At 41.6% G+C, this 27,091-nt stretch overlaps 2 protein-coding genes across 3 annotated transcripts in view; both read right to left on the bottom strand.

The window, feature by feature from the left end:
* The window catches only part of LOC121494674 (putative adhesion G protein-coupled receptor E4P), a 66,102-nt gene extending 62,241 nt beyond the window's left edge, over positions 1–3,861 (bottom strand). The window contains exon 1 of the mRNA XM_041761373.1: positions 3,742–3,861. Within this exon, the coding sequence (XP_041617307.1) occupies positions 3,742–3,861 (120 nt within the window). The remainder of the gene's footprint in view (positions 1–3,741) is intronic.
* A 1,299-nt stretch (positions 3,862–5,160) lies between these two features.
* ADGRE1 (adhesion G protein-coupled receptor E1) overlaps positions 5,161–27,091 on the bottom strand; it is a 60,576-nt gene continuing 38,645 nt past the window's right edge. For both annotated transcript variants that reach the window (XM_041760414.1, XM_041760415.1), the window contains 13 exons: positions 26,876–26,964; positions 25,611–25,694; positions 22,182–22,356; positions 21,432–21,551; positions 20,068–20,267; positions 19,439–19,609; positions 17,653–17,847; positions 15,986–16,221; positions 13,074–13,140; positions 11,889–11,980; positions 8,332–8,500; positions 8,114–8,218; positions 5,161–6,328 (listed from right to left, as the gene is read on the bottom strand). In XM_041760414.1, coding sequence (XP_041616348.1) covers positions 6,323–6,328; positions 8,114–8,218; positions 8,332–8,500; positions 11,889–11,980; positions 13,074–13,140; positions 15,986–16,221; positions 17,653–17,847; positions 19,439–19,609; positions 20,068–20,267; positions 21,432–21,551; positions 22,182–22,356; positions 25,611–25,694; positions 26,876–26,964 — 1,709 coding nt within the window. In that variant the 3' untranslated portion in view covers positions 5,161–6,322. The remainder of the gene's footprint in view (positions 6,329–8,113; positions 8,219–8,331; positions 8,501–11,888; positions 11,981–13,073; positions 13,141–15,985; positions 16,222–17,652; positions 17,848–19,438; positions 19,610–20,067; positions 20,268–21,431; positions 21,552–22,181; positions 22,357–25,610; positions 25,695–26,875; positions 26,965–27,091) is intronic.

The following is a 27,091-nucleotide window of genomic DNA, read 5'->3' as shown; positions in this document are numbered from 1 at the left end:
CAGTGTTATGCCAGGTCATAACGGACCCTGTGGCAAAAACAAAAGAAAAATGTGCACCCTTACACACTCTTTCTTAATGTACTTTTAAAAAAGATTTTATTTATTTATTCATGAGAGACACAGAGAGAGAGGCAGAGACACAGGCAGAGGGAGAAGCAGGCTCCCTGTGGGGGGTCCGATGTGGGACTTGATCCCAGGACCCTGGGATCATGACCTGAGCCAAAGGCAGATGCTCAACCACTGAGCCACCCAGGTGCCCCTTCAATGTACTTTTTAATAGCTTTTTGTTTCTAGAACTTGATTTTGAAAATATTGTTGAGCTTACTTCCATTAAAACCAAGGAAGTAAAATTTTAATAAATTCTGGTTTGGGGAAAAATAAGATATTTTTTTTTTAATTTTTATTTATTTATGATAGTCACAGAGAGAGAGAGAGAGAGAGAGGCAGAGACACAGGCGGAGGGAGAAGCAGGCTCCATGCACCGGGAGCCTGACGTGGGATTCGATCCCGGGTCTCCAGGATCGCGCCCTGGGCCAAAGGCAGGCGCCAAACCACTGCGCCACCCAGGCATCCCGAAAAATAAGATATTTAAATTTGTTTTCAGTTCTAAGATCCTTAACTTCAATTTTTCAATGTTTTCTCAATTATTTTAATGTTCTAAGGGAAGCACTTGTATGTGGTCAACAAATATTTTTTGAATGAATGGATCCTTATATTTATGGGATTGGAGAATGATGTAGTTTTTATTCTGAATCCCTTTTCTCCATGTAGTGGAGGCAGTAGATGAAGTGGGGGTAAAAGACTATACCAAAGGTAGCTTGATGTTTATAGTAAGAAAAATTATTGTGTGGAGGCCACAGCTTTTACTTACCTTAGAAATATAGAGTCCCTGGGGCACCTGGGTGGCTCAAAGTATCTGACTCTTGGTTTCAGCTCTAGTCATAATCTCGGGGTCCTGAGATTGAGCCTTATGTCAAGCTCTGCAGTGAGGATGGAGCTTCCTTAAGATTCTCTCCTTCTCCTTCTGTCCCACCCCCCCACTTTCTCTCTCTCTAAAAAAAAAATAAAATAGGAGCATATGTCTTTAAAAAAAAATATATATATATATATAGTTCCTTAGGGAGACTATATTTTTGACCAATGTGCGACATTGTCATAAAGACATGCCTTTGGAGAAAAGCTCTCAGTTTTTCCTCATTGAGAATGATATTCTCTGTGGGCTTTTCATAAATGGCTTTTATGATATTAAGGTATGTACCCTCTATGCCTACACTGTGGAGAGTTTTCCTCAAGAAAGGATGCTATCTTTTGTTTTTCTTCATCTATTGAGAGGATCATATGGTTTTCGTCCTTTCTTTTATTAATGTGATTTATTCTTTTATTAACGTGATTGCAAATATTGAACCATTTTTGCATCCCAGGAATAAATCCCACTTGGTCCTGGTGGATAATGGTGGATAATCCTTTTAATGTACTGTTGGATCCTATTGGTTAGTATCTTGATGAGTATTTCAACATCCATGTTCAGCAGGGATATTGATCTGTAATTGTTTTTGGTGGGGTCTTTGTCTGGTTTTGGGATCAAGGTAATGTTGGCCTCATAAAATGAGTTTGGAAGTTTTCCTTCCATTTCTATTTTTTTGAAACAGCTTCAGAAGAATGGGTATTATTTCTTCTTTAAATGTCTGCTAGAATTCCCCTGAGAAGCCATCTGGCCCCGGACTCTTGTATTTTGGGAGGTTTTTGATGCCTGCTTCAATTTCCTTCCTGGTTAATGGGTCTGTTCAGATCAATGGAACAGAATAGAGAATCCAGAAATGGACGCTTAACTCTCTGGTCAACTAATATTCGACAAAGTAGGAAAGAATACCAACTGGAAAAATGACAGTCTCTTCAACAAATGGTGCTGGGAAAATTGGACAGCCACATGCAGGAGAATGAAACTGGATCATTCTCTTACACCATACACATCCATTCTCAAAATGGATGAAAGACCTAAATGTGAGACAGAAATCCATCAAAATCCTAGAGGAGAACACAGGCAGTGACCTCTGTGACCTCAGCCATAGCAACTTCTTGCTAGACACATCTCCAAAGACAAGGGAAACAAAGGCAAAAATGAATTTTTGGGATTTCGTCGAGATAAAAAGCAGTAACACAGCAAAGGAAAGCCAACAAAACCAAAAGCAACTGACAGAATGGGAGAAGATATTTGAAAATGACATATAATTTAGAGGGCTAGTATCCAAAATCTATAAAGAACTTATTAAACTCAACACCCAAACAAAACACAAATAATTCAGCCAAGAAATGGGAAGAAGGCATGAACAGATATTTCTCCAAAGAAGACATACAAAAGGCCAACAGACACATGAAAAAATGCTCCATATCACGTGGCATCAGGAAAATACGAATCAAAACCACAAAGAAACACCACCTCACACCTGTCAGAAAAGCAAAAATGAACAAGTCAGGAAACAACAAATGTAGGCAAGGATGAGGAGAAAGGGGACTGTTCTTACACTGTTGGTGGGAATGCAAGCTGGTGCAGCCACTCTGGAGAACTGTGTGGAGGTTCCTTAACAAGTTGAAAATAGAGCTATCCTACAACCCAGCAAATGCACTACTGGGTAGTTACCCCAAAGATACAAATGTAGTGAAATGATGGGACACCTGCACCCCAATGTTGGTAGCAGTAATGTCCACAGCCAAAACAGCCAAACTGTGGAAAGAGCCCAGATGTCCATCAACAGATGAATGGATAAAGAAGATGTGGTATATCTATATCTATATCTATATCTATGAAATGGGATATTACTCATCCATCAGAAAGGATGAATACTTACCATTTACATCAATATGGATGGAACAGGAGGGTATTATGCTGAGTGAAATAAATCAATAGGAGAAAGACAACTATCACATAGTTTCCCTCATATGTGGAATATAAGAAACGGCACAGAGGATCATAGGGGAAGGGAGGGAAAACTGAATAGGAAGTCATCACAGAGGGAGAAAAACCATGAGAGACTCTTTAGGAAACAAACTGAGGGCTGCTGGCAGGAGGTGGGTTGGGGGGTGGGGTAATTGAGTGATGGGCATTAAGGAGGATATGCGACATGAAGAGCACTGGGAGTTACAGGCAACTGATAAATTATTGAACACCACATTTGAAACTAAGGATGTGCTATATGTTGGCTAATTGAATTTAAATTAAAAATAATTAAAATAAAATAAAATAAAAAAGGCTTTGTGCAAATCTTCTAAGAGGAAGAAGTTTAAGCATTACAAATTTATTACTAAAAAAACAAATTTATAGATCCTGATACCTAAGAGGAAATGCAAACTCAAATCCTTCATTTTGTATATTCCAAATTGTTGCAATTAAATACAAAATGTTGATAATCCACTGGTTACTGTATCAATTAGTAATTGCCACAAATAATACTTCATCGCAAACCACTCTTAAAATTCAGTACCTTGGGACGCTGGGGTGGCTCAATGGTTGAGACTCTGCCCTGGGCTCAGGTCATGAATCAAGTCCCGCATCGGGCTCCCTGTGGGGAGCCTGCTTCTCCCTCTGCCTATGTCTCTGCCTTTTTCTATGTGTCTCTCATGAATAAATAAATAAAATATTAAAAAAAAACCCAACTCAGTACCTTAAAACAATGATACTTGATTGCTACTCCTGAGTCTGTGAGTTGGCTGAGCAGGTCTGCTATCTTAGCTGGGCTTGCTCACCTGACTGCCATCAGCTACAAATCGGCCAGGTGGCTGATTGAGGCCAGCCTCAGCTGATGTAATGGGATGACGTAGCTCTCCTCTATGTTTCTCACACACCTCCTGCAGGTCAGCAGGCATGTTTTCAGGGTGGAGACAAGGATGCAAGAGCAAGTTAACACTAACTCTGGGAAACAAACAAGGGGTAGTGGAAGGGGAGGTGGGCGGGGGAATGGGGTGACTGGGTGATGGGCATTGAGGGGGCACTTGACGGGATGAGCACTGGGTGTTATACTGTATGTTGGCAAATCGAACTCCAATGAAAAAATATACATAAAATTTTAAAAAACTAATCATGCAAAGGACAAAAAGGAATGCACACCCAATTTTGAAACCCTCTGTCTTTGAATCATTCTACTGACCAAAGCAAATCTCAAGGCCAAGCCTGAGTGAGAACAGTAAGAGGTCACAAAGTGATAGGGAAGGGGTGTAGAGAATAGAGGCCACCTCTTGAGGCCATTGATCCAATCAATCTACTGCAACTGGTGATGGGTAGGAGCTGTGCCATCTCTTGTTTCATTATCCCTTAGAACTGCGGCATCTGTATTGAACACTCTGGACAAGCCAAGCACAGAAGACCAACCTGTCATAAATGAACTCGTGGGTCAGCTTCCCTCTCAAGCTGTGGCTGCCACAAATAATAAAGACTGAGCTTCCATCAACCAAGTTTAATATCGTTATCAAGTTGTCTAACCCATGATCATTACTGAGCTAACTGAATCTTAGGTGGTAAGTTGACTCAGAGTAATTATTTAGTCTTTCCTTGGTATTCCCACACTAAGAATGTCTGTGGTCAAAGGAAGAGAAGGAGAAAGTTACAGGGTCTGGAAGAGGAGCTCTGTGGTCAAGAGCTCATAGCCTAGCTCAACCACTTACAGCTGTGTGATGCTGGGAAAGTGACCTAACTTCTCTGAGCCTCGGTTTCTTCATCCTGAAAATGGAGATTAATCATTCATTTACTCATTCATTCAACATATTTGTGGAGAATCTACTAGACATAATTCCCTGTGCTTATAGAGCTCACAGTCTAAGCTGGAGACGCCTAAGAAAAAGAAGTTATAATACGAGGTTAGAAAGCATGAAGCCCTAGGGACACACAGAGGGACATCTAATCTTACTTCAGGAGATTCAAAGAATGCTCCCTGGTAGAAGTGATGACTGAGATTCAAAAAAAAAAAAAAAAAAAAAAAAGGTAGAAATTATCTGGATTTTGAGGAAAGGTGTCCTAGGAGGAAGGAATGGTATATGCAAAGTCCAAAAGTCAAGAAGACATTTTTTTTCTGTTTCTAAAAATATTTAATTTAATTTAATAATTAATTTATGACTATTTTTTAAAGATTTTAAATTTATTTATGAGAGAGAGAGAGAGGCAGAGACACAGGCAAAGGGAGAAGCAGGCTCCATGCAGGGAGTCTGATGCGGGACTCGATCCCAGGACTCCTGGATCACACCCTGGGCCAAAGGCAGGTGCTAAACTGCTAAGCCACCCAGGCATCCCTCTTTCTGGTTTTAAAGACAAGCTCTGCTATCTGCATGGCAAACAGAAGAGTATTCCAGAATATTCTAGAATATTCATGAGTGAGTCCCCAGGGGCTCTCCTTAAAACTCAAGTTCTGGCTCAGCCAATAGAGGGTAGGGCCTGGTATCCTGCTTTCCTCACAAGGTGATGCCAATGCTTCCGGTCCACAGACCATACTCTGAGTAGGGAGGTATTAGAGTGGCCATGGAAGGGAGGATATATATATTTTATTGTTCCAATTTTAGTATATGTGCTACCAAAGTGAGCACAGAGTATATCTACATTTTAAAGTTGCATCTCCCTCCTCTCTCCCTGGCAATCAAGATTTTATGCAGGATGGAGGGCAACGTGGGATGGTGATAGCTTTGTGAGCAGTGTGAATCCTAGGCAAGTCCCATGAAAGTTCCTGGAAGGAAGAGAGGTGTTGGTTCCCTGAAAGGTCCCAGGAAACCAAAACACTTCCAAAGTGTGCTGTCATCAAGCGCTGCAACCCTCCATGAAACGCTGGGGTTCTCCTCCGTCCAGCACTCCTACTCACCAATGTAACTGCATTAAGTGTTTGTCCAAAAGTAGTTGATAGGTCTATGTGTTTTATTCACCCCCTTGGGGCCCATAATTATTGTTTTACTGACCATTTCTTTCGAAGCAGGAGGAGGCTTTGTCAAAGGGTATGTCAGTCAGTCATATGGTAAATCATTAATTGAGGGGCTGCTCTGTGTTCTGGAGAGACACACTTGCAGTCACGCACCCGTGAACTTGGGAGAAACCAAAATAGTAGCCAGATAATCTTGGTCATGCCATTGCACTGGGATCTGTTTCTTCCAAACTCTGGAAACTCAAAGAGCAGAACATGGAAGATGGACTGATAACCTAGAAGAGAAAGTCTTGTTTCCCAGAGAGTGCCGGGGCTGGCAGGATCTTGCATCTGTGCATCAAGCTGTGAAGAGATTTCAGAGTAGGCTCCCGTAGGCATCTGCTTTCCTCAGATGTTGCTCCATAGCACATATGAAAGGAAGAAGAGCTTTAATCCTGTGAGAGAGAAATCAGAATTAGAATCAGCAGGATTAGGATTAGAAATGTGATTCCAGGGGTTTTATGAATACACGGGTCTTCTGTAAATACAGAGAAATGTGGCAACAAACCCTGGAAGGACAAACACTAAAATGTTAACATTGATGGTCTCTAGTGTGGCAGACACTAATGGCAAACTTGAAAGCTCTTCTCAACCTCTTCGTCATCAATAGCTTCCACTCTAGGGGCAAAGAAGCCAAATGCGTGTTTTGTTAAGTTCCTTTGTAACTCTGTGTTGCCTGTGATACAATTCTGACCAACTAGGTGAAAGGGAAATCCCCTGAGGGGTTTCTGGGAAAGCTTTTCTTTCCTGTGAAAGAGAGAGTTTGCTGCTTCTGTCCCATCCCTCTTCTGGCCTTCAACATGGTTGTGATGTCTGGAGCTATGGCAGCCATCTTGCAACCATGAAAATCATTTGATGAAGTCAACATATTGTTAGTGGAATGGAAAAGTAGGGAAAACCTAGATCCTTTACAACACCCCTGAGCAACAGAACCCGTATCAGAAACCCCTAACTCTGAGCTTCTATTCTTGGGGGCAAAAAAAAAAAGAAGAAGAATTTCCTATTTAAATAAGCCACCACTGAGGTGGGCACTTGATGGGATGAGCACTGGGTGTGATTCTATATGTTGGCAAATTGAACACCAATAAAAAAAAAATTTATTTTAAAAAATAAGGCAAAAAAAATAAATAAATAAAAAATAAAAAACATAAATAAGCCACTGAATCTTAGTTTCTTGTGCTTAGAATAAGTCAGTGAAAATATAAAAAATTCTAATGGAGGATGGAAGAGCTGTCGTAAATTTTTTTTATAACCCTGTAAATTTTAAATGGCAATGGTAGCAATGCAAAAATATGTGGGATTATGTGGAAAAATCAGTTTTGCCTCCATTTGCACATTCATTTCAATGTTTCTGAAGTCATATATGTGAAATATAATTCATATGTTAATATATATTGTAATTCATTTTTATAATAGATAATATGAAATTTTATATATTATATATTATAGTATAATAATTAGATAATATATAACTTCATAATTATATATATATATAATCTTATTTATAATTATCAACAAGAGAAACTGGCAGATGTTATTACTGGCTCAAAAAAGACGGGCACTGAGGAGGGCACTTGCCAGGATGAGCACTGGGTGTTACATGTTGGCAAATTGAACTCCAATAAAAAAATACGAAAAAGAAAAGAATGCAAAGAACAGAGATATGTATGTATTATATAATATATAACATACATATATAATGTAAACAAAAGATATAAAACATATACTTGTATATAATGTATATAATATATGAGATATATATGATACATGTTAAATAATACATAATATATATTACATAGTGTATATATATATATATATATATATATATATATATATATATATATCTTCTATGCATTCTCCTTTGAGCCAGTTCAACATCTGCCTCACTCTCACTGATTAGTGAATAGAATAAAATCCTTAATGTATTCTCATGTTATGTCTGTATGAGTCATCATTTCATCTTTTTTAGCTCACACAGGTACTAAGGGGCAAAGCTGGGATTTGAGCCCAGGCAACCCCGGGTCCTAAACCCCAACTCTTGAACACCACACTTTATTAAATGTGCTAATATACATGGACACTCTTAGCTCACAGTAGGTACCCGGTGCATAGTGGTGTCTAGTATTGCTAAGAAGCAGTAGTTCCATTTGAACAGAACTGCATAAAACACAGTCTCTCACCGTCTTAGAAGTGGAGGGGACAGAGGACAGTAATATCCCTGTGGTCTGGGACTCGGAACTGGGTTTGATCTTCCTGGTAAGGCATCTCCTATATTCTTCCTGTACCTGGAGGAAGAGACACATCACAAGAAGATGAATTAGTCCTAGATGCAGGGATGTGGGTTGTCAAAGGCATATTCCTGGGAAGGATGGGGCTGGGAAGGGCAATAGTTATGTACCTGGCGGTTGAGCAGACAGTGAATGATGAAGATGAAGGCTCCCTGCAGGCTGTTGATGATGGTGAATAGGTAGGCCATGATACGAGCCATGGATCCAATCTGGAAGATGCCCAACACCCAGGAGCATCCCAAGATGAAGAGCTGGGCAAAGGCCTTGCATGTCAGTAACCTAGGGGAAAAGATTTGGAAAGGATAAAGTTCTGGGCAGTGGCTGTTGTCCTCATGGACCGTACTCCCACCACCAGTCTGAGGCTGCCACCATGTCATCTGCTACCTAGGTGAGAATAAATATGGGGTGGTCTCCAAGCTCGGAGGAAGGGAAATGGAGTCCCATCAGCATTTAAAAGGCAGATGGCCTACAGATACACGTAGCACAAAGATGTGTAGACACATATATTTAATGCAATATTATTGATAGTGATGAAAATGCTCAAAGGACCTACAGGTCCAAGAACTGAGGACACATTAAGTGAGTGGTAATACCATAGTATGAAATACAAGGACTTTTTTTATTTAATTGAAGAAAAACTCGCATAACATAAAATTCACCATTTTAACCATTTAAAGTGTGCAATTCAGTGGCATTTGGCACATTCACAATGCTGTACAATCATCATCACTACCCAGTCCTAAGATATTTTTATCACCCCCAAAAGAAACCCCACACCTGTCAAGCACTCATTCTTCTCCCCCTCCCCTAACTAAAACAACCCTGGGGTCCACCCATTGATGAACAGATAAACAAAATATGGTCCATCCATACCCTGGAAAATTATTCAGCCATTAGAAGGAATAAAGTACTAAAACCTGCTACAACATGGATGAACCATGAAGACATTGTCAGTGAAGGAAGCCAGTCACAGGAGAACATGATTTCATTTATAGGAAATGTCTAGAACAGGCAAATCTATAGAAACTAAAAGGAAATTATAAAACCATTTTTCAAAAGATTTTATTTTTAGGTAATCTCTACACCCAACATGGGGCTTGAATTCACAACCCTGAGATCAAGAGTTGCATGCTGCACTGACTGAGCCAGAAAGGTGCCCCATAAAGTCATTTTTTAAAATGGTATAAGAGTGACCATATACAGGCCCTGGATACCATGGAAACTGTGCCTCAGTTTCCTAAAATTGGTGTAGGGATAATAATACAATACCTACAGGATGATATTACTTGTTCTGCAGATTAAATGAGATAACAAAACTCCAAGGGTGCTTGCCAGAGTGTCTGGCCCAAAAACATTTTTGTTAGTTGTTTTTTAATCATAAGCATTGATATGAAGTCAGCTATGTATTTATGTGAGGAAAACCCAAAGTTCAGAATGATATGTATAGTATCCTATCATTTATGTAATAGAAGGTGAATGTGTAGGTATAGAATATTCTGGAAGGAAGCTCAATTCAAATGATAATGGTTGCTTAAGGTGGAATTGAATCTGGAGACCTGGGGATCAGGGTGTTACTTTTCATGTGTTCCCTATGGAGCCTGCTTCTCCCTCTGCCTGTGTCTCTGCCTCTCTCTCTCTCTCTTTCTCTCTCTCTCTCTCTGTGTCTCTCATGTCTCATGAATAAATAAATAAATCTTAAAAACTTTTTTTCTTATCATTGCATGTATTAACTCTTTTATACTTTTTGTATCAACTTTTTAAAAATAATTTTTAGAAAAAAATTATTTCAGATGGGATGGATGAGGGATTGGATACTGACAGGAAAACAAGCAAAGGACATCATATGGTTCCTGACAATAAAACCTAGACCAGCTCCCCACAGGGAACCTGCTTCTCCCTTTGCCTATGTCTCTGCCTCTCTTTGTGTGCCTAATAAATAAATAAAAATATTTATTTATTTTTTATTATTTTTTAATTGAAGCTTGATTTGCCATCATATAGTATAACACCCAGTGCTTATCCCATCAAGTGCCCTCCTCAGTGCCTGTTACCCAGTTACCCCACCCCCCACTCGCCTCCCCTTCCACTACCCTTTCTTTGTTTCCTGGAGTTAGAGTCTCTCATGGTTTGTCCCCCTCTCTAATTTTTCCTACTCAGTTCCCCTCCTTTCCCTTATAATCCCTTTCACTCTTTCTTATATTCCCCATATGAGTGAAACCATATGATGATTGTCCTTTTCCGACTGACATACTTCACTCAGCATAATACCCTCCAGTTCCACCCATGCCAAAGCAAACGGTACTTTAAAACAAAAAATCCTAGACAATATCTGACTTTGCTAGATCTAATGAATATTAGTTGAGGCGTGCCTGGGTGGCTCAGTTAGTTAAGGATCTGCCTTTGGCTCATGTCATGATCTTGGGGTTCTGGGATTGAGCCCACATCAGGCTCCTTGCTCAGCAGGGAGTCTGCTTCTCCCTCTCCCATGTCCCTCCCCCCACTGCTTGTACTTTCTCTCTGTCAAATAAATAAATAAATAAATAAATAAATAAATAAATAAAATCTTTTTTAAAAATTAGTTGATTGATCAAGAAACACAAATGGTCTATAAGAGTATGAAAATGTCTCACATCTGACTCCTAACTCTGGGAAACTAACTAGAGGTGGTGGAACAGGAGGTGGGCGGGGGGTGGGGGTGACTGGGTGACGGGCACTGAGCCGGGCACTTGATGGGATGAGCACTGGGTGTTATTCTATATGTTGGCAAATTGAACACCAATAAAAAATAAATTTATTTAAAAAAAGGAAAATGTCTCACATCTGTAAGATTAAATAATACGTGCAAAACTAAAATAATAAAATAGTATATTTAACCCATTAAATTAGCAAAATGACACAACAAAAATGATAAATCCTGGTGTTGGCATAGCTGTAAGTAAATAAGCACTCTTGCAAATGGAAACAAATTTTCTGGAAAATAATTTGCGATATATACTAAAAGTGTGACAATCCAACCTGCCATTTGGCCTGGGCAGTTTCATGCCTACCATTATGAACAACCACAGGCATGGAAAAAGATCTATTAGGGTATTCAAGACTGAATTCTTTATAATAACCCTCCTCCCCCCAAGGCATCAGAAACAACTCGAATGTCCATGAATAAGGCATGATTTAAGTAAGTTGTGCTGTATCCTTACACTGAAATGCTTTACAAAAAAAAAAAAAAGATATTGTCAAAGAATGTCTAGTTAAATTGAAAAATATCCATGCTATTAAGAGAAAATGGTTATAAAAATGAATGACTCTATTTTTGTAAATATCACATATAATTATGCACAGTAGATGAGTTATAAAATGTACTAATAGTCTCAATATAGGAAACACTCTTCCTAGTAACTGTGTTACTACTTCATAAGCCAGATAAAGTGGACAATGTTAATATCCCCATGGTAAATAAGGATAAGGAAAGAGTTTCAGAGAAGTTATGTAACTTGTCTGAGGTCACACAGCTTGTAAGTGTCAGACCTGGTGTTTGAGACCCCAGATCTAGACTCTGAGCTGTTCTGCCCTGGACACCAGGACCAGGCATACAAAAGGGACTCAGTGGATGTTTGTGGGGAGAATGAAGGAGACTGGGAAAGGAGAGAAAAGGAAGAAGGGTCTGCACCTGTTGTCTTTGAGCTTGGAGACTTCAGCGTTGACGCTGGAAAGCTTCTGCCTCAAGATACACAATGTCCAAGTTAGGAGGATGGAATTGATCTACAAAGTCAAGCAGAAAGGGCTAAGAGATTGGAGATACACACGGACAATGGCCAGACCACCTGTAAGAGACCCATAGTCTTCAGTAACCACCCCAGGAAGCAGTTGACCCCAAACAACCAGCTCTTGAGTGGTAACTGATTGCCTCCCTAATTTCTGCCCTCACTTCCAACTTAGGACCGAAAGGAAAAAACCAATATGCTGCCCTAAGCATTCACATTGAATGCGCTGCTTTGAGTTAGGCTGCCTATAGAATCCCGATGCATACAGCCTCTGATCAGGCCACACCAGAAGCCATCCCTGTTTTACCCCTATAAAGCCTTGCCATTGCCACTCCTCTGACTGCTTTGGAGTCTCTGCAAAGTGCAAGTGATGGTGGTTGGCTCCCTTACTATAGCAATAAATAAGCCTTTGCCGGTTCTTATTTGGGTGATTGCCCTGGGACCTCACAATGTGATCTTATTTGGAATTAGGGTCTTTACCAGAGGTGATCAAATTAAAATGAGGTCATTACAGTGGGCTCTAATCCCACATGACCTTATAAAACAGGGATATTTGATTGTGGTGATTATTTCACAATGTATACATATGTCAAAACACCAAGTTACACACCTTAAATATATACAATTTTTATTTGTCAGTTACACCTTAGTAAGGCTGGAAAAAAAAAAAAAAACCTCTAGGCTTCCCTTTGCTTCCATCCCACTGTTTTCTTTTCCTCCCTGACCATCAAATACTCTTTTTTTCCTCCAAAATAAAAATAAATAAATAAAAATCATTTTTGAGATCCTAAAAAAAAATTTTTTTTGCCTCCCTTTTTTCTCATTTAATTCTGATCCTCAGAAGACAATAATAAACCCATTCTTTCTGCAACACAAAGGACAGATAAGATTGTAGTCCCTTCCAGGGGATTTGCAATGTTGGCAAGAAAAAAAAAAAATCAGAAGTCAAAGAAATTACACTCTAACTTGGAAATCTCAAGAACTGGGGATCAGAAGGGAGAATGTTTGAGAGGAATACGTGACCTTGGCTATCCACCTTCCATCGGATCCCTTGGGTCTCCTTATCACACTGTGCCAAGCAATTTGCTTACCATGATGATGGTACAGACTGGCCCCAGGAAACTCCAGATGAAACCCGTCTCCGTATTCAGCCAGCAGCTATGGAGAGAAACAGAAGTCAGTGCTTGTCTCAGAGTCTTGACCCTATAAGTTACTCACAACCCAACAAATGCACTAATGGAGGAGAGTATAGGGAGATGACCCTGAGATGAAAATTCTCATTATGAGACAGGCTACAGTTCAATTTTCTCTGGGCCTCAGCAAGTCTTATTTCAGACCTTTTTCCTGGGTAAATGTTCCTGGAGTATAATTTGATGTCCTACATAGAGCTCATCCTCACTTCATAACTTTTGTAACCCCTTCCTCTCTGTTCAGACCTCCTCACTGGTACACTGGACCTTCAGATCCCAGCTCAAATGTCACCTCCTCTGAAAAGCCACTTCTGACCATCCCTACCCGTGGTCCTTCTCTAGCAGAGCTTGCTGCTTTTCTTTTTTATTGCATCTATCAGTGTCATAAGTTATGGTGGTGTGTTTCCTTGCAAACTGTTCTCTCTCTACCAGACTATAAGCTGGGTGAGAACTCAGACCTTGAACTTTCGTTCATCTCTGAATACCCAGCACTCAGGGCAAAGCCTGGTGTGGATGAAGTATTCTATAATTATTTCTTAAAAGAAATGAAGGGAGGGAAAGATGGAGGGAGGGAAGGAGGAATGGAGGGAGAGGAGGAAGAGACATGCCATCATGTCTCTAGTAATTGGTTTTCACCATCTGACAACCATTCCACCACAGTCCGTAACAGCACTCCAATATTCCCTTGTGGAAGTGTGCCTCCCCCAAAAGAGAAGGAAAATAATCAAGTTTGGCCAACCAGGCGTTCTCTCCCTGGAACAGGAGTCTCCAGGTAGCAGTAGATAAAAAGGTGGAAAATGCATGGAAAACCATTTCAGTTGATACTGGACTATTTCCTTATCAGCTTCTGCATCTCTGCATGGAGGCATCAGACTAAAAGCTCTAAAGAATTAGTTCTCCGAGAGCAGCCCTCAACCAATGGCTGCTGGGAGGGAGATGATGAACAACTGGTGGGTTATTGGAGGTCCATGCCCTACACAGTTTCCCAGAGGTACCCACTGGATGGAGCCTGTTACCTGCAGCTGTACTGCTCAGAAATGCACTCCATATTTCCAGTTCTTCCTCACTGCCTGGTGCTTCTTCCTAAGGTCATCTCAAATCCTTGTCAACATTACTCACCTCCTCCAAAATTTTCTGTGGTTCTCACCACCTGGAAGGTATGCCCCAAATTCCATGCCCCTCCCCTAGATCCCCCTCTTTCAGCCCAATCCACCTGTTCTCCAAACACACCTTGAGCCCTCCCTTGGGAAGCTATTGCCGTCACCTACTGTCGCCACTCCCCTTCCTCTTTGCCTGTGTATATTTCAGTAGGGTTTTCAAGGCTCATTCAAATTCTATCTCCTCCAGGAAGCCTTCCATGAACTTTCCGACTCCCATATGCTATTATCCTTCTCTGGTCTGTGTCAGTGCTTATATTACCCACACCAGAATCAGACACTTCAATCATGGTAGCCTTGCACTGTCACCACCATCTCCTGACAAGACAGTCAGGTCTGAATTCAGTTTGGACACTTTCTAGCTATGTGGCCCAGGGCAAGTTCTGCAACTGTGCTGAGCCTCAGTCTCCTCCGGAGCTACCATTTATTAAGCTGTTACTTTAGGTACCACCATATGCAGCAGCCCAGGCTGTGTACTGCACAAATCCAGGGGACACTATTCATACTCCTAGTCCTCACACTTAGGATTTCAGTTGAGAAGTACCAGAGATAAATGCATGTTTGTAAAGCTTGCAGGATTTAGGTTTGATGAGTGCTCACTTATTATGGATTCCTTTCCCTCACCTCTTATCTCATGACCTCACCTGAAATATAAACCATCAGTAGTAAGCAGGGAGGAAACCTGGATATTTAGTTCCCTAACCACAGCTCAGCAATGCCTCTAACACAGGGTGATGAGCACAGGCCCTGGGATTGGAAAGACCTAGATTCATGTCCTCACACAGCCCCTTTCTCATCGTAGTGGCAAGAAAGCCTGTCTTTCCTCATATCTAAATTAGAATAGCACCACTATCTCAGGGGTCATAGGATCATTGACATGACACAGTGAGTTACAGTCTCCGCACTAGCCGCATACTGTTTGTCCTGTCATTTACCTGATTTTCAAAGTCGATTCACTTTTTTTTAACTTACACAATGGAATCACATCTATGATATCATGAGTTTGGTTGGTATGCTAGCAATTTTTTCCCTAATGTCCTATAAGATAACTACGAAATTATTTTTAAGTTATACTCACCAACATACTACCCCAAATCCTCTCCCATGGAACCATGTGACAAACAAACGTTGCTTTAAAGCAGACAATGGTGATGATGATGATGATGATGATGATGATATGTATATAGTTTTATCCTATGCCAGACACTGGTCTAAATGTTTTGCGGATAATAACTCATTTAACCCTCACAACACTATGATGTAGGCATTGCTACATCAGCCCCTATTGTATGGACGAGGAAATGGAAGCATATAGAGGTTAAGCAACTCACCCACAGCTAGGAGGTAGTGGAGCAAGGGTTCAAACCCAAGCAGGCTGGCTCCAGGATCCATGATTTTAAAATTTACAACCAAGTTCATTGTTTACACCACCACCATTATCTCTACTACGGTACAAATAGTGGCTCCTGGATTCATGCAGTGCACAACCCGTGCTACCACTATACATGGCAGCTCTGAGACCAACAAAACATAAAGAGCTCAATAAACGGTAGACACAATCATCACTACTGTTACTGCTCTTCTTGTTGTTCATGTAATCAATTATCCTCATGAACCCTGGCAGCAGGCTCTTCAGGGAGAGAGGATATCACTTACCGATTATGCATTCCATAACCCTGTGGTTGAACACCGACAGAGACAGCCACCACTAGCCCTGGGATCCCATAGCCAAAGACACAGAGGTACCACATCTTGACGTGGCGGGAGCTGAAGTAATTCACCACCTTCAGGTTCCTGACCATGAGGAAGAGCATCACAGCCTCTATCAGCATCCAGAAGAAGCAGGCGAGGTAAAGGTAGTGCAGGAAGCCTGCAATGATGGCGCAGCCCATCTGGAGAGGAGAAGCATGCACACTCAGGATGCCCTACCCAAGAAGCAACAGTGGGGCACTACTTTGACTGGAGTTCCCGAACCACAGCCCATCCATTCATCCCACAAACCTTTACATAGAGATATTTTCCCTACAGGTGCTACCATCCCTTGGGTAGGGGGATAAGTCATCCTGGTTTACCTGGGACCTGTTCTTCCCAGGACATGTGACTTTCAGTGTTAAAACGGAGAGAGTTTTGAGAAGAATGGTTAGTTGATTGAGTGTGGGGGGTCAGCACAGTGTAGCCATTGGGATGGCTGCCTGTTTTGTAAATGACGTTTCATTGGCACATGGCCACATCCATCTCTATATTTTCTTTGAAAAAAAAGATTTTATTTATTTATTCATGAGAGATGCAGAGAGAGAGAGAAGTAGGCTCCCTGTGGGGAGTCCAATGTGGGACTCGATCACAGGACGCCAGGATCCCGACCTGAGCCAAAGGCAGATGCTCAACCACCGAGCCACCCAGGCATCCCCATCTTTATATTTTCTATGTCTGTTTTTGCACTAAAACAGCGAAGCTGAGTGACTACAACAGAAACCCTAGGATCTGCAAAGCTAAAAATATGTATACCTGCCTCTTTAGAGAAAAAGTTGGCTCACTCCTGGTTAAATGATGGCAGTGACACATGCTACTAGCATTGAATTCTCAAGGGGCCTGGGAAACTAAACATTCCACAGTGAGGGAGGTGATTCTGCACAAAAATGATCACCCCAGGCAAAATGTCACTAGTGCTCCTTTCGGAAAAATCCTAAGAACCTACTATGTTTCTGGTATAGTTCAAGGGGATAAATTGGCCAAAGTTCTTGCTCTCATGGGGCCCATAGCCTAGTGGGAAGGGTAGATATACAACAAGTAAAATACCAAATAATCAATATGGTTTCAAATAAATGCTGGGTATGAAAGCAAAATAAACTGATAAGGGATAGAGTTTCTCAGCTGTAGCATATTGACATTCATAAAAATATTGCCAGATTATTTTCTATCATGAGGGCTGTCCTGTACATTGTAGGGTGTTTGGCAGCATCCTTAGTCTCCACCGGATGCCAGAAGCACCCCCTCCCAGTGATGACCACCAATAATGTCTCTAGATATTGCCAAGTGTCCCCTAGGGGGCAGGATCCTCCAAAGTTAAGAACCAATGGCTTAAAATATAATAGGAGAGATCGCCACAATATATAATATGATCAGGGAAATGATTTTAAACTGAGACCTATCACAAGAAGAAGTCAACCAGGTGAAGAACTGGGAATAAATATTATCAAAAGAGGGCATGGCACATGCAAAGGTCCTGAGGTAGGAATTAGAGTAGAGGTTATTGAGTAGGATGGGGGGGCACTGATGTGGAGATGGTGGGGTTGGGTGAAGACACAGCCTGAGGGGTGTGAGACCTTGTTATGAATTTTGTCCACTCCAGTGAGGAAGAGAGCCTTGGCCAAGAAGAGGCACACGCAGAGGTGCAGGTGGAGGTAGGTATTGTGATTTTGAATGGAACGACACAGGATGAAGGTGATGATGGCCAAGACGAGACACACCAGGGAGATGATCATGCCCACGTGGCTAATGATGTACAAGGAGAAGTCCATCTGTCAAGGAAAGAGATACTCCACTCAGAGAGGGGCTGACATTCCTTCAGGCAGGAAAAAAAAAAAAAAAAAAGAATTATCCAGTCTCCTGACCAGGGCAGAAAGGGCTCAGGAAACTTTTCTCCCTTTGACACTTGGAGTGAACTAGATATTGTCCATTATCAACCTCTGGAACCCATCGGCACCCATTCCCACCCCTGTCCTGTGCCACTCCCCATGTCGTACTAGAGCAAGATGTCTATAAAGGACATTTCCCAGAATCTTCTGGGGCTAGGGTCCTAGATGTCATTTAGGTTCTCCAATGAGATGTTTGCACAGTTTTGGAAGTTAGGATGCCGGCAGGTACCAGCTTTCTGCAGACAGGAGCAAGCTATGAGTGGGCTCCACATTCCAGATGCTCCTTTTTCGATTGCATGGATGTGGGGTGATCTGCCTCATAGATGTGGGTCAATTCCTGACCTCTGCATTACAGCTGCATAGGGATGATCTTGAAGAGTTGGGGTGACCCAACTCGCAGCCCCTGACTTCAAATCCTCCGTCCCTCTCTGTGACTTTGCAAGCATCCCATTCCCTACCTGAAATACCTAGAATGGTTACCATTTCCTGGCCTGGACTAGGGCTGTTACACAGGCATTCAGAGATAGATGCCCCAACTTCTGGGAGTGGAAATGGCAAACTGAGTCCTTCACCTATTCACAATTATTTTTATTCACTATTAACTTCAATGTTTTGAATTCCTCTGCGTGTTAAAGATGTGCCAAGACGCCATCTCACAAGCTACTCCCTATGATTTTGTGACAGACATGGTGACTGAGAGAATGGACTACAGTTCTGCTAGGTCCGAGCTGTGTGAGCTTGGGCAAGACACTTCACTGCTGTGTGCCTCAGTTTCCTCATCTGTTAAAAGAGGATATGAACAGTAATTGCCCAGTAGAGTTGTTGTAAGAGGATTCAGTGAAAATACTTCAAGTGCTCATGGCTGTGCAGGAAATATATTACGTGTTCTGTATAGCCTTCCTCTCCACTGAATCTACCCACTCATCAAGGCTCATGTTCCCACCCCTCCCCGATTGATTGCTCTCACCAACACACTTCTGAATTCCTATAGCACAACTTCTTGTACCATTTACATGGTTTTGTGGAAAGACAGCTCTGGAGCCAGACTTTCCTGGGTTTGAGTCTCGTTTCCACCAGTTTATTTTTTTTATTTATTTTTATTTTTATTTTTTTCCACCAGTTTAATTTCCTAAGTAGGTGGATTATGGAGCCTCCGCCTCTATCCTGTAAAATGGCCTGAAAACACTTGGCTTAAAATAAAGGGTTTAACACAGTAGGCACTCTGTAAATGGGATCTGTGATTATTTTTCTCCCAGAGCATCTGCTTAGGGTCACTTCTCATTTTATATATCAATATCATGGCTTCTCAGCCAGACTCTGAATTCACCAAGGGCAAAAGTATCACACACTCCATCTGTCCCCCCATGACTCCCTCCCACAACACCCAAGACCATGAGAGACACACAGTGGATGTTTACTCAGTATTTTCCCCCCTTGCATTTGGGGAGCCAGAGCGCAGAGAATTGGTACTGACCGTGAGCTCCCCATAAGCCATGATGATGGCCAGATTCACCATTTGATTACAGCTGCAGACAGTATGCGTCTCAGAAGCTTCAAGGACCACACAGCCAGAAGGCGTCCACCTACCACCCTCCACATTGGTGTCCCAGGAAACGCAGATAGGTCTCTCAAATTCCTGCTTAAGCTGTAAAAGGAAAGGCTCTGGTCATCCGAGACTCTCTTTCAAATGGATTCAGTATGACTGACTTCAAGAATCATCTGGGGCATGAAGATACAGGTATGTTTGGGAGGGAAATGCAATATTTCCAGGTACAAGGATAGAGAGAGAAAGGTCTCAGATACCAGGTCTGCCTCTACCACTGACTTGGTCATAGCCAAGGTAAATAAAGTCCTTGTAAATGATCCTGCACCAACATCACTTAATCTGAGCCCAGTTTTGCCTGGTGATGGATGGAAGAATGCCACATAGGAATAGGAGAGCCCTCTCTTTTGAGGTAGATTTTGGGGATCATCTTGAGTTGCAAGAAACTGTGGGAGCTTGCTGCCTTCATGAGTCCCTACCAGAAGTGAAAGTTAAGCCCACTGGAGGATGGAGCATTCTCAACAGGTAGATGGGGGCTCAGCAGGGACCTCTTCACAAACCTCAATGTTCTCCAGTGTGTAAATGATTGGGTCAGAGAAGCCATCCGTCTTCTCACCAGTCATGATGCCTTGTACAACTCGAGAATTCATCTTCACCTTCCTCTGAGAGATGGCCGAGGGCATCTGTTGGTCTTGGAAGTAGCTCTCATCTAAAAAAGACTCCATACCCAAAAAGGAGACAAAAGCCACCCCAGTGGTCCCTGTGATTTCCCCCAAAGGCAAAAAAAAAAAAAAAAAAAAGGAGGAGAGAGAAAAGGAATAATTTGCTCAGCAGTGATTATAGATGATCCGACATGTACATATGCATACATGCTTTAATATCCTATGCATCTCTACCTCCACTGGCCTGCTCTGAGGATTGCCACACCAATGGAACCAGGAGACTCCTAGGTTGGTGACCCTCTCTAGAACCATTAAAAAAAAAAAAATCCTGAGGTGCTACCACCTGAGATATGTTGGCTGCATTTAAAAATAAGTTTGAATTTGTGCTTTTAAGGGACAATCAAACTGAGCCATGGGAAATAAGTTCTCCTCCCATATTTATGGTTATTCTTGTTGCATCTCTTTGGTGGGCTTCCCCTTTCAACATTGGTGGTCTTCAGGGACATCCCAGGCTTCCTCCCTGAGCACTCCCAATAGCAGATAGATTGGGGAGTGACTAACAACAGCCCCCAGGCCAATCTGGCCATCACCTCTTTGTATAAATAAAAGTTACTGCAACACAGCGACACCTGTTCACGTATAAACACCTTTGCACTGTGAGGAACTGTATTGCCCTCAATGCCTAAAATACTTACCAACCTGCCCCCTACAGGACAAGTTTGCCAGTCCCTGACACAGACAGCACTGTCCACTAGCAATATAACTTGATCCACATAAGTCATTTTAAATTTGCTAGTAGCCACATTTCAGAAAAGTCAAAAACAGGTAAAATTAATTTTAATTATATTTTAATTCAATACATGCAAAATATTATCATTTCAACATACAATCAATATAAAATCTCATGTGAATGAGATTCATTCTCATTCATTCATTCTCATGAATGAATCTTCATTTTTTGTACTAAGCCTTCGGAATCCGGTGTGTATTTTATACTCACAGCCCGGCCACATTTCAAGTGCTCAATAACAAAAGGTGGCCAAATGGCTGCTGTGCTGGAAAGTGAACTTCCTGATACTCCACTATTGTGAGAATATTTATTTAATATCTGACTTCCCCAGCAGATGGAAAACTCCCTGAGGGCCTGGGCCTCACCTCACTGTTCCCCTCATAAGTCTTGGCACCTTAGCGTTGAGTGATAAACATTTGCTGACTGACTATACCGTTACCACTCTCCTTGATTCCCAGAAGCAAGTCTATACCTGTGGATTTAGATTCTTCAATGGTGGAACACCCAATCTTCATCTCATCCCCTTTGGCTTTAAAGTGAAAGGTCATATTCTCTTCAATGCATTCTTCCTTGATAATTTTGCTTTCAAGTTCTAAAAGGAGATAGGGAGACTTTGCCTGAGGTCACTCAGAAAGTGAGTCCTGAATTCAGTTTCTGTCCAAAAACCTTATATGTACCCAGTTGCAAGCAAAGAATAAAAAGGCCAGTTCATCATGGGGAAGATCTTGAGCCCCTTGTTGAGTGACAAGAGGAAGGGAGCACTAAACTAATTAGAAACCCAGTTGGACCCATAGGAGAGAGCTCTCGCCCCAAAGCAGGTGCATCAGGGAAACATGGGGTTGAGATAAACAGTGATGGAAAGCAACAGTCCTAACCCTCTGGCTACACCATGAAAGCTAGCAATGCTCCCCCCAAGCCTGGCCCTCTCTGGCTGACTTAGCCTGCTGTATTTTTCTCAGTAGCACTATCTGTATCTTGTACACTAGATGTTTGTTTATTGAGGGACTCGGATAGTTGTTGAATCAATGACACACTCCAAACCATACCTGGCAACACTCTTAACTCAATGTGGAACATGTTGTTAATATCCTTGAACTGGTTTTTCTGTGAGTTCAGAGGTTTGAAACAGTTGGGGAAATGGGATATGGGAAAGCCATGGAGAATTGCATCGCCCAAGCCCCCCTCCCCGCATCAGCACCCAGGTGTAACCTCGCCATCTTACCTAATTGTTCTGTCTGAATAGTCTGACTGACATTTGCCGAGGGTTTCAGGAAAGCTGCCAGCGTGGTGCTTTTCACACTCTCCAGGACCACAGTGGCCAAAGCGGATGTCTCTTCTTTGGTGAAGTTGGATGTGGATGTTTGTTCTAGCACAGAGGCAAAGCTCTTGACCGTACTCTGCAAGGAAATGTGTTTGCACACTATGTCCTCGCACCCTCTTCCCCTACCCCTGAAACAGCAGCTGTTCCCTCTCTTTCTCCCCGCTCCTACTCCCTCCCTCCCTCTCTCTCCCTCCTTCTCATTCTCTCTCTCTCTCTCTCTCTTCTTCCTCCCTCTCTCTCTCAAGAGAGTGGGTTCATAGTCTAGGCCAATGAAGAATTAAAAGGGCATCCATTCAGCTTCCTTTCCCTGATCCCCAAATCCCCCTGGGATGCAGAACGGTATAGGTTTAAATCAGCACCTGTAATAGTATTGCTTGCATATACCTCTGACCCAGTAAGTTCCCCTCCTGGAATTAATCCTTCCAGAAATGCTTAAAAATTGTGTAAGGACCTAGTCCAGTGATATTTATTTCAGCATGGCTTATGATAACAAGAAGTCAGAAAGTCTAAATGATGTCCAACAGATTGGCTAAATAAATGATGATGGAATCAAATTGTGGGATAGTATGCAGCTGATAATAAAAGAACGGATATATTTTTTTTTCAGTGAACTTCTTGCTTGACATTCAAATTCTGTTTTTTTAATTTAAATTCAATTTGCCAACATACAGTATAACACCCAGTGCTCCTCCCATCAAGTGCCCTCCTCAGTGCCCCTCACCCAGCTACCACATTCACCCACTCAGCTCCCCTTCTGCAACCCTTTGTTTCCCAGAATTAGGAGTCTCTCATGGTTTGTCTCCCTCTCTAATTTTTCCCACTTAGTTCCCCTCCTTATAATCCCTTTCACTATTTCTTATATTCCACGTAGGAGTGAAACCATATGATAATTGTCCTTCTCTGATTGGCTTATTTCACTCAGCATAATAAATCCTTTTTAAAAAATCATGAAAAGAATTTCAGTGAAAACTGGTGAGAGTACAACTTGAGAGACGTTCATTCTGGAGAAACAGGATGCATTGAGTTCTGTAGCCATATCTCAAGTGCAAGGTATGAGTTTGGGGTCCCTCCCCACCAACACAGAAAAATCTCAGGTGGAATCATCCTGCAAAAATGTGGTCCTCAATTCAATGGTTAAGGAGACCTCATTAAAACTCCCTTTGAAATGTGAAGTCTATTTTCACCTGGGAACATTATTTTATTTCCTTGGGAAAATAAAGAATCAATAGGCAAATTAAGACTTCATCATGTTAACTTTAAATTTTGAAGGTTTTAGGATCTTTGGCATAATCTGGAAAGCGTTGGTTGAAAGGGTTTAGAATGCTTCTCCCTCTGCCTGTTCTCTGCCTCTCTCTCTCTGTGACTATCATAAATAAAAAATAAAAAATAAAAAATAAAAAAAAAAAGAAGGGATCCCTGGGTGGTGCAGCGGTTTAGCGCCTGCCTTTGGCCCAGGGCGCGATCCTGGAGACCGGGAATCGAGTCCCACATCGGGCTCCCGGTGCATGGAGCCTGCTTCTCCCTCTGCCTGTTCTCTGCCTCTCTCTCTCTCTCTGTGACTATCATAAATAAAAAAAATAAAAATAAAAATAAAGGGTTTAGAATAATTTGACACATTAGAGAAGCTAACTGATTATCCATGTGATTTCACTGCCAAAAGCAATTAGATGTGTGATAAATGTGTATTTAATATGAACCGTGTAAGAGAACACAGCTGTTGATAAATGGGTTTGAACATTTAAAAAATCTAAATTATTACATTTATACATTTTATTATTTGGATTTATATTCCCTTGAAGGCACACCAACTTCACCTTTTAGGTTTGTAAATCTTTCTCAGTAGGTATTTGAAATTTGGAGGTAAATAAGAATATTTGTAAACATAGTCTAAAATGAGGGAATCTAATGAAGTTTGTAAAAATGGCTCATCACTTACGGAAATTTAATCTGAAAACCCTATTAGTGAATGTACACTTGATGAATAAATGTGTTATACCAATAAATTAATTTTAAATCAAATTACAAATGAAAGTATTATTCTTATTTTGGTACAAAACCAACCAAATTTATTAATAAATTAACAACAGCTACAGTTGTTAAGTCTTAAAAAAAAAACTAGGTTTTGGGATCCCTGGGTGGCACAGCGGTTTGGCGCCTGCCTTTGGCCCAGGGCGCGATCCTGGAGACCCGGGATCGAATCCCACGTGGGGCTCCCGGTGCATGGAGCCTGCTTCTCCCTCTGCCTATGTCTCTGCCTCTCTCTCTCTCTCTCTCTGTGTGTGACTATCATAAATAAATAAAAATTTTTAAAAAACAGCTAGGTTTAAAATCTACCATTGCAATCAACGAGTAATCCCAGCTTTAGATATTTATCATGGAGAAATGAAAAATTTGGGACACATACCCCAGATAGACATGCAGACACACAAGCCCTATGTGAATGTTTATAGCAGCTCTACTGATAATTGCCCAAAGTTGAGATGGGGCCAGGAGAAAGGGGAGATGGTTAAGTGGAAACAACTCAGATGTTTTCCCCAGATGAATGGATAAACTGTGGTACATCCATAAAGTGGGATACTACTTAGCCATAGAAAGGAATAAAGCACCCACATGTACTTTAATGTGGATGAACCTTAAAAATATTACACTCAGAGTAAGAAGCCAGACACAAAAGACCATATTTTGTAGGACTCCTTTTCACAACACATCCAGAACAGGTATGTCTACAAAGTTAGAAAGCAGATGAGTGGTTGCCAGAGGCTGGGGGAGGGAGGAATGAGGAACAGCTGGGCCTAAGTTTCATGGGCATAAGTTTCCTTTTGGGGGGATGCTGGTGGTACATTCACACAATGTTGTGAATGTAGACAGTGTCACTAACAGTTATTTAAAAAATAAGAATTGGAACTCTTGATCACAAAGGCATTATGCTGAGTGAAAGAAGCCACATCCTGTGTGATTCTATTTATATAACATTCTTGAAAAGACAAAATTCTAATGACAGAGAAGAGTTGGGGATTTACGGGGGCTGGTGGTGGAGGGAGCATCTGGCAATAAAGGGGAAGCCCAAGGGAGGAAAAGGAACTGTTCTATGTTCTGATTGTGGTGATAAAATCACCTATCATCTATGTTCTGATTGTGGTGGCTAAATAGGAATCTATTTAGGTAATAAAAGTCATCAAACTGGACAGAGAAGGGCAATTTAACTGTATGTTAAATTTTAAAGCCTTACAACTATATAACAAATTAAATGTTAACTCAACCCATTAATTAGAAAAAGGAAAGTGTCCCCCATGTTATTCGAAGCTTGAAACACAAAGACTTTGCTGTTACCTTCAGAGAAACCACGGTGTTTCTTTTTTCACAGGCATTGTCCAGAACGTTGAAGGTGGCATTCATTAGTGTGCAGAAGGAACCCTGTGCCCCAGAGGAGGAGAATGTGTGAGCACTGATCAATCAATCCCTCAGCATGTCAAGTATACAAATTGGCCGTCCAGCCCACTGTATGGGCTCCTAAGGTGTCCAAGAGGCTCTAGAATTCTCGGGAAAATAGAAACTCACCATTTGAGCAGAATTGGAGCCGCCTCACTCTTCAATGAATAAAAGAAACAAATGCAAAGAAACAGCAAAATGACTTAGAGGGGTCAAAGATGGGGGACTGCGTGGGAAAAAAACAACCCTGGTGGTCCAAATGGAATATTGTTCAGCCACAAAAAGGAGTAAAGCATGGACACTTGGTACAACGTGGTGAACCTTGAAAGTACTGTGCTCAGTGAGAGAAGCCACACACACACACACACACACACACACACACACACACACACACATCATGTACTGCATGATTACATTTAAATGAAATATCCAGAAGAGACAAACTGAGGGATACAGAGAGGAGATCTTCCTCACCACAACTTATTCACAAAACAACAGCAGTGGTCCAAAGTGCATGGGAATTCCAAAGCTAATTTATAAACTCATATCAAAAATCATGACATCAATTCCTGAACATAATCATGGAGGCTTTAGTCCCCAAAACAACTTCATTAGAGCATCAAGACATCCAAATTCCTCTTTGCCTGGCTCTGGGACTGTGAATCACCCCTCCCACACCATGCAGACATAGTACCAGCACTCTCACTGGTAAGGAGACTCCAGCATCCTTTCTTCTTTCAGTAAAAGAGCTCCCAAGTTTAAGATAGACAAATGCCTTCCCTTCCCATCTTTCCTTGAAGTCAGATATAAGCAGAAGTGACACTGGGTTATACTTTTAAAGAAAAGAACTATGCCTTTCACTTCCCCCTCCTCCCTGTCCACCAGCCGAAATGCAGATGTGATGGCAGGGTCTGGAGCAGCCATCTGGGACCACAAAGTGGGAGGCTTCTGTTGATGATGGCAGAGCATTTACGGAGCCATCATATCAACTCTCCACAGTTGACACTCAGGTTGTTACAAGGAGAGAAATAAACTGCTATACAATTTAGGTCACCATTATTTTGGTCTTTGTTAAAGCTGCAAAACAACATCCTACCTGAGTGGCTTCTAGGAACTTCTAGAGTTCTTCTAGGAAACTCAAGCTAGGAACTTTCAAAAATACTTACGTGTTCAAGCTCTACGGCTGCTCCCACTTGGCATAGCTGGACCCATTCATTGTCTGGTATCACATCTTCTTTACACTTGAAGGGAATCCCTAGGAAGAAGCCAAAAGCAACCAAATTAAAGCTCAACCACAGCAAGCTAGGATTAAAAGACAAGTCGGATTTCATTACCCCCTGCTTCAAATACACCCATTATTATTATATTATATTATATTATAT

Source organism: Vulpes lagopus, chromosome 7 (assembly GCF_018345385.1).
Source record: "Vulpes lagopus strain Blue_001 chromosome 7, ASM1834538v1, whole genome shotgun sequence".
Classification (NCBI taxonomy): Eukaryota; Metazoa; Chordata; class Mammalia; order Carnivora; family Canidae; genus Vulpes; species Vulpes lagopus.
The sequence above is the reverse complement of the archived record's forward strand: the minus strand, read 5'-3'. Positions and strand labels throughout refer to the sequence as shown.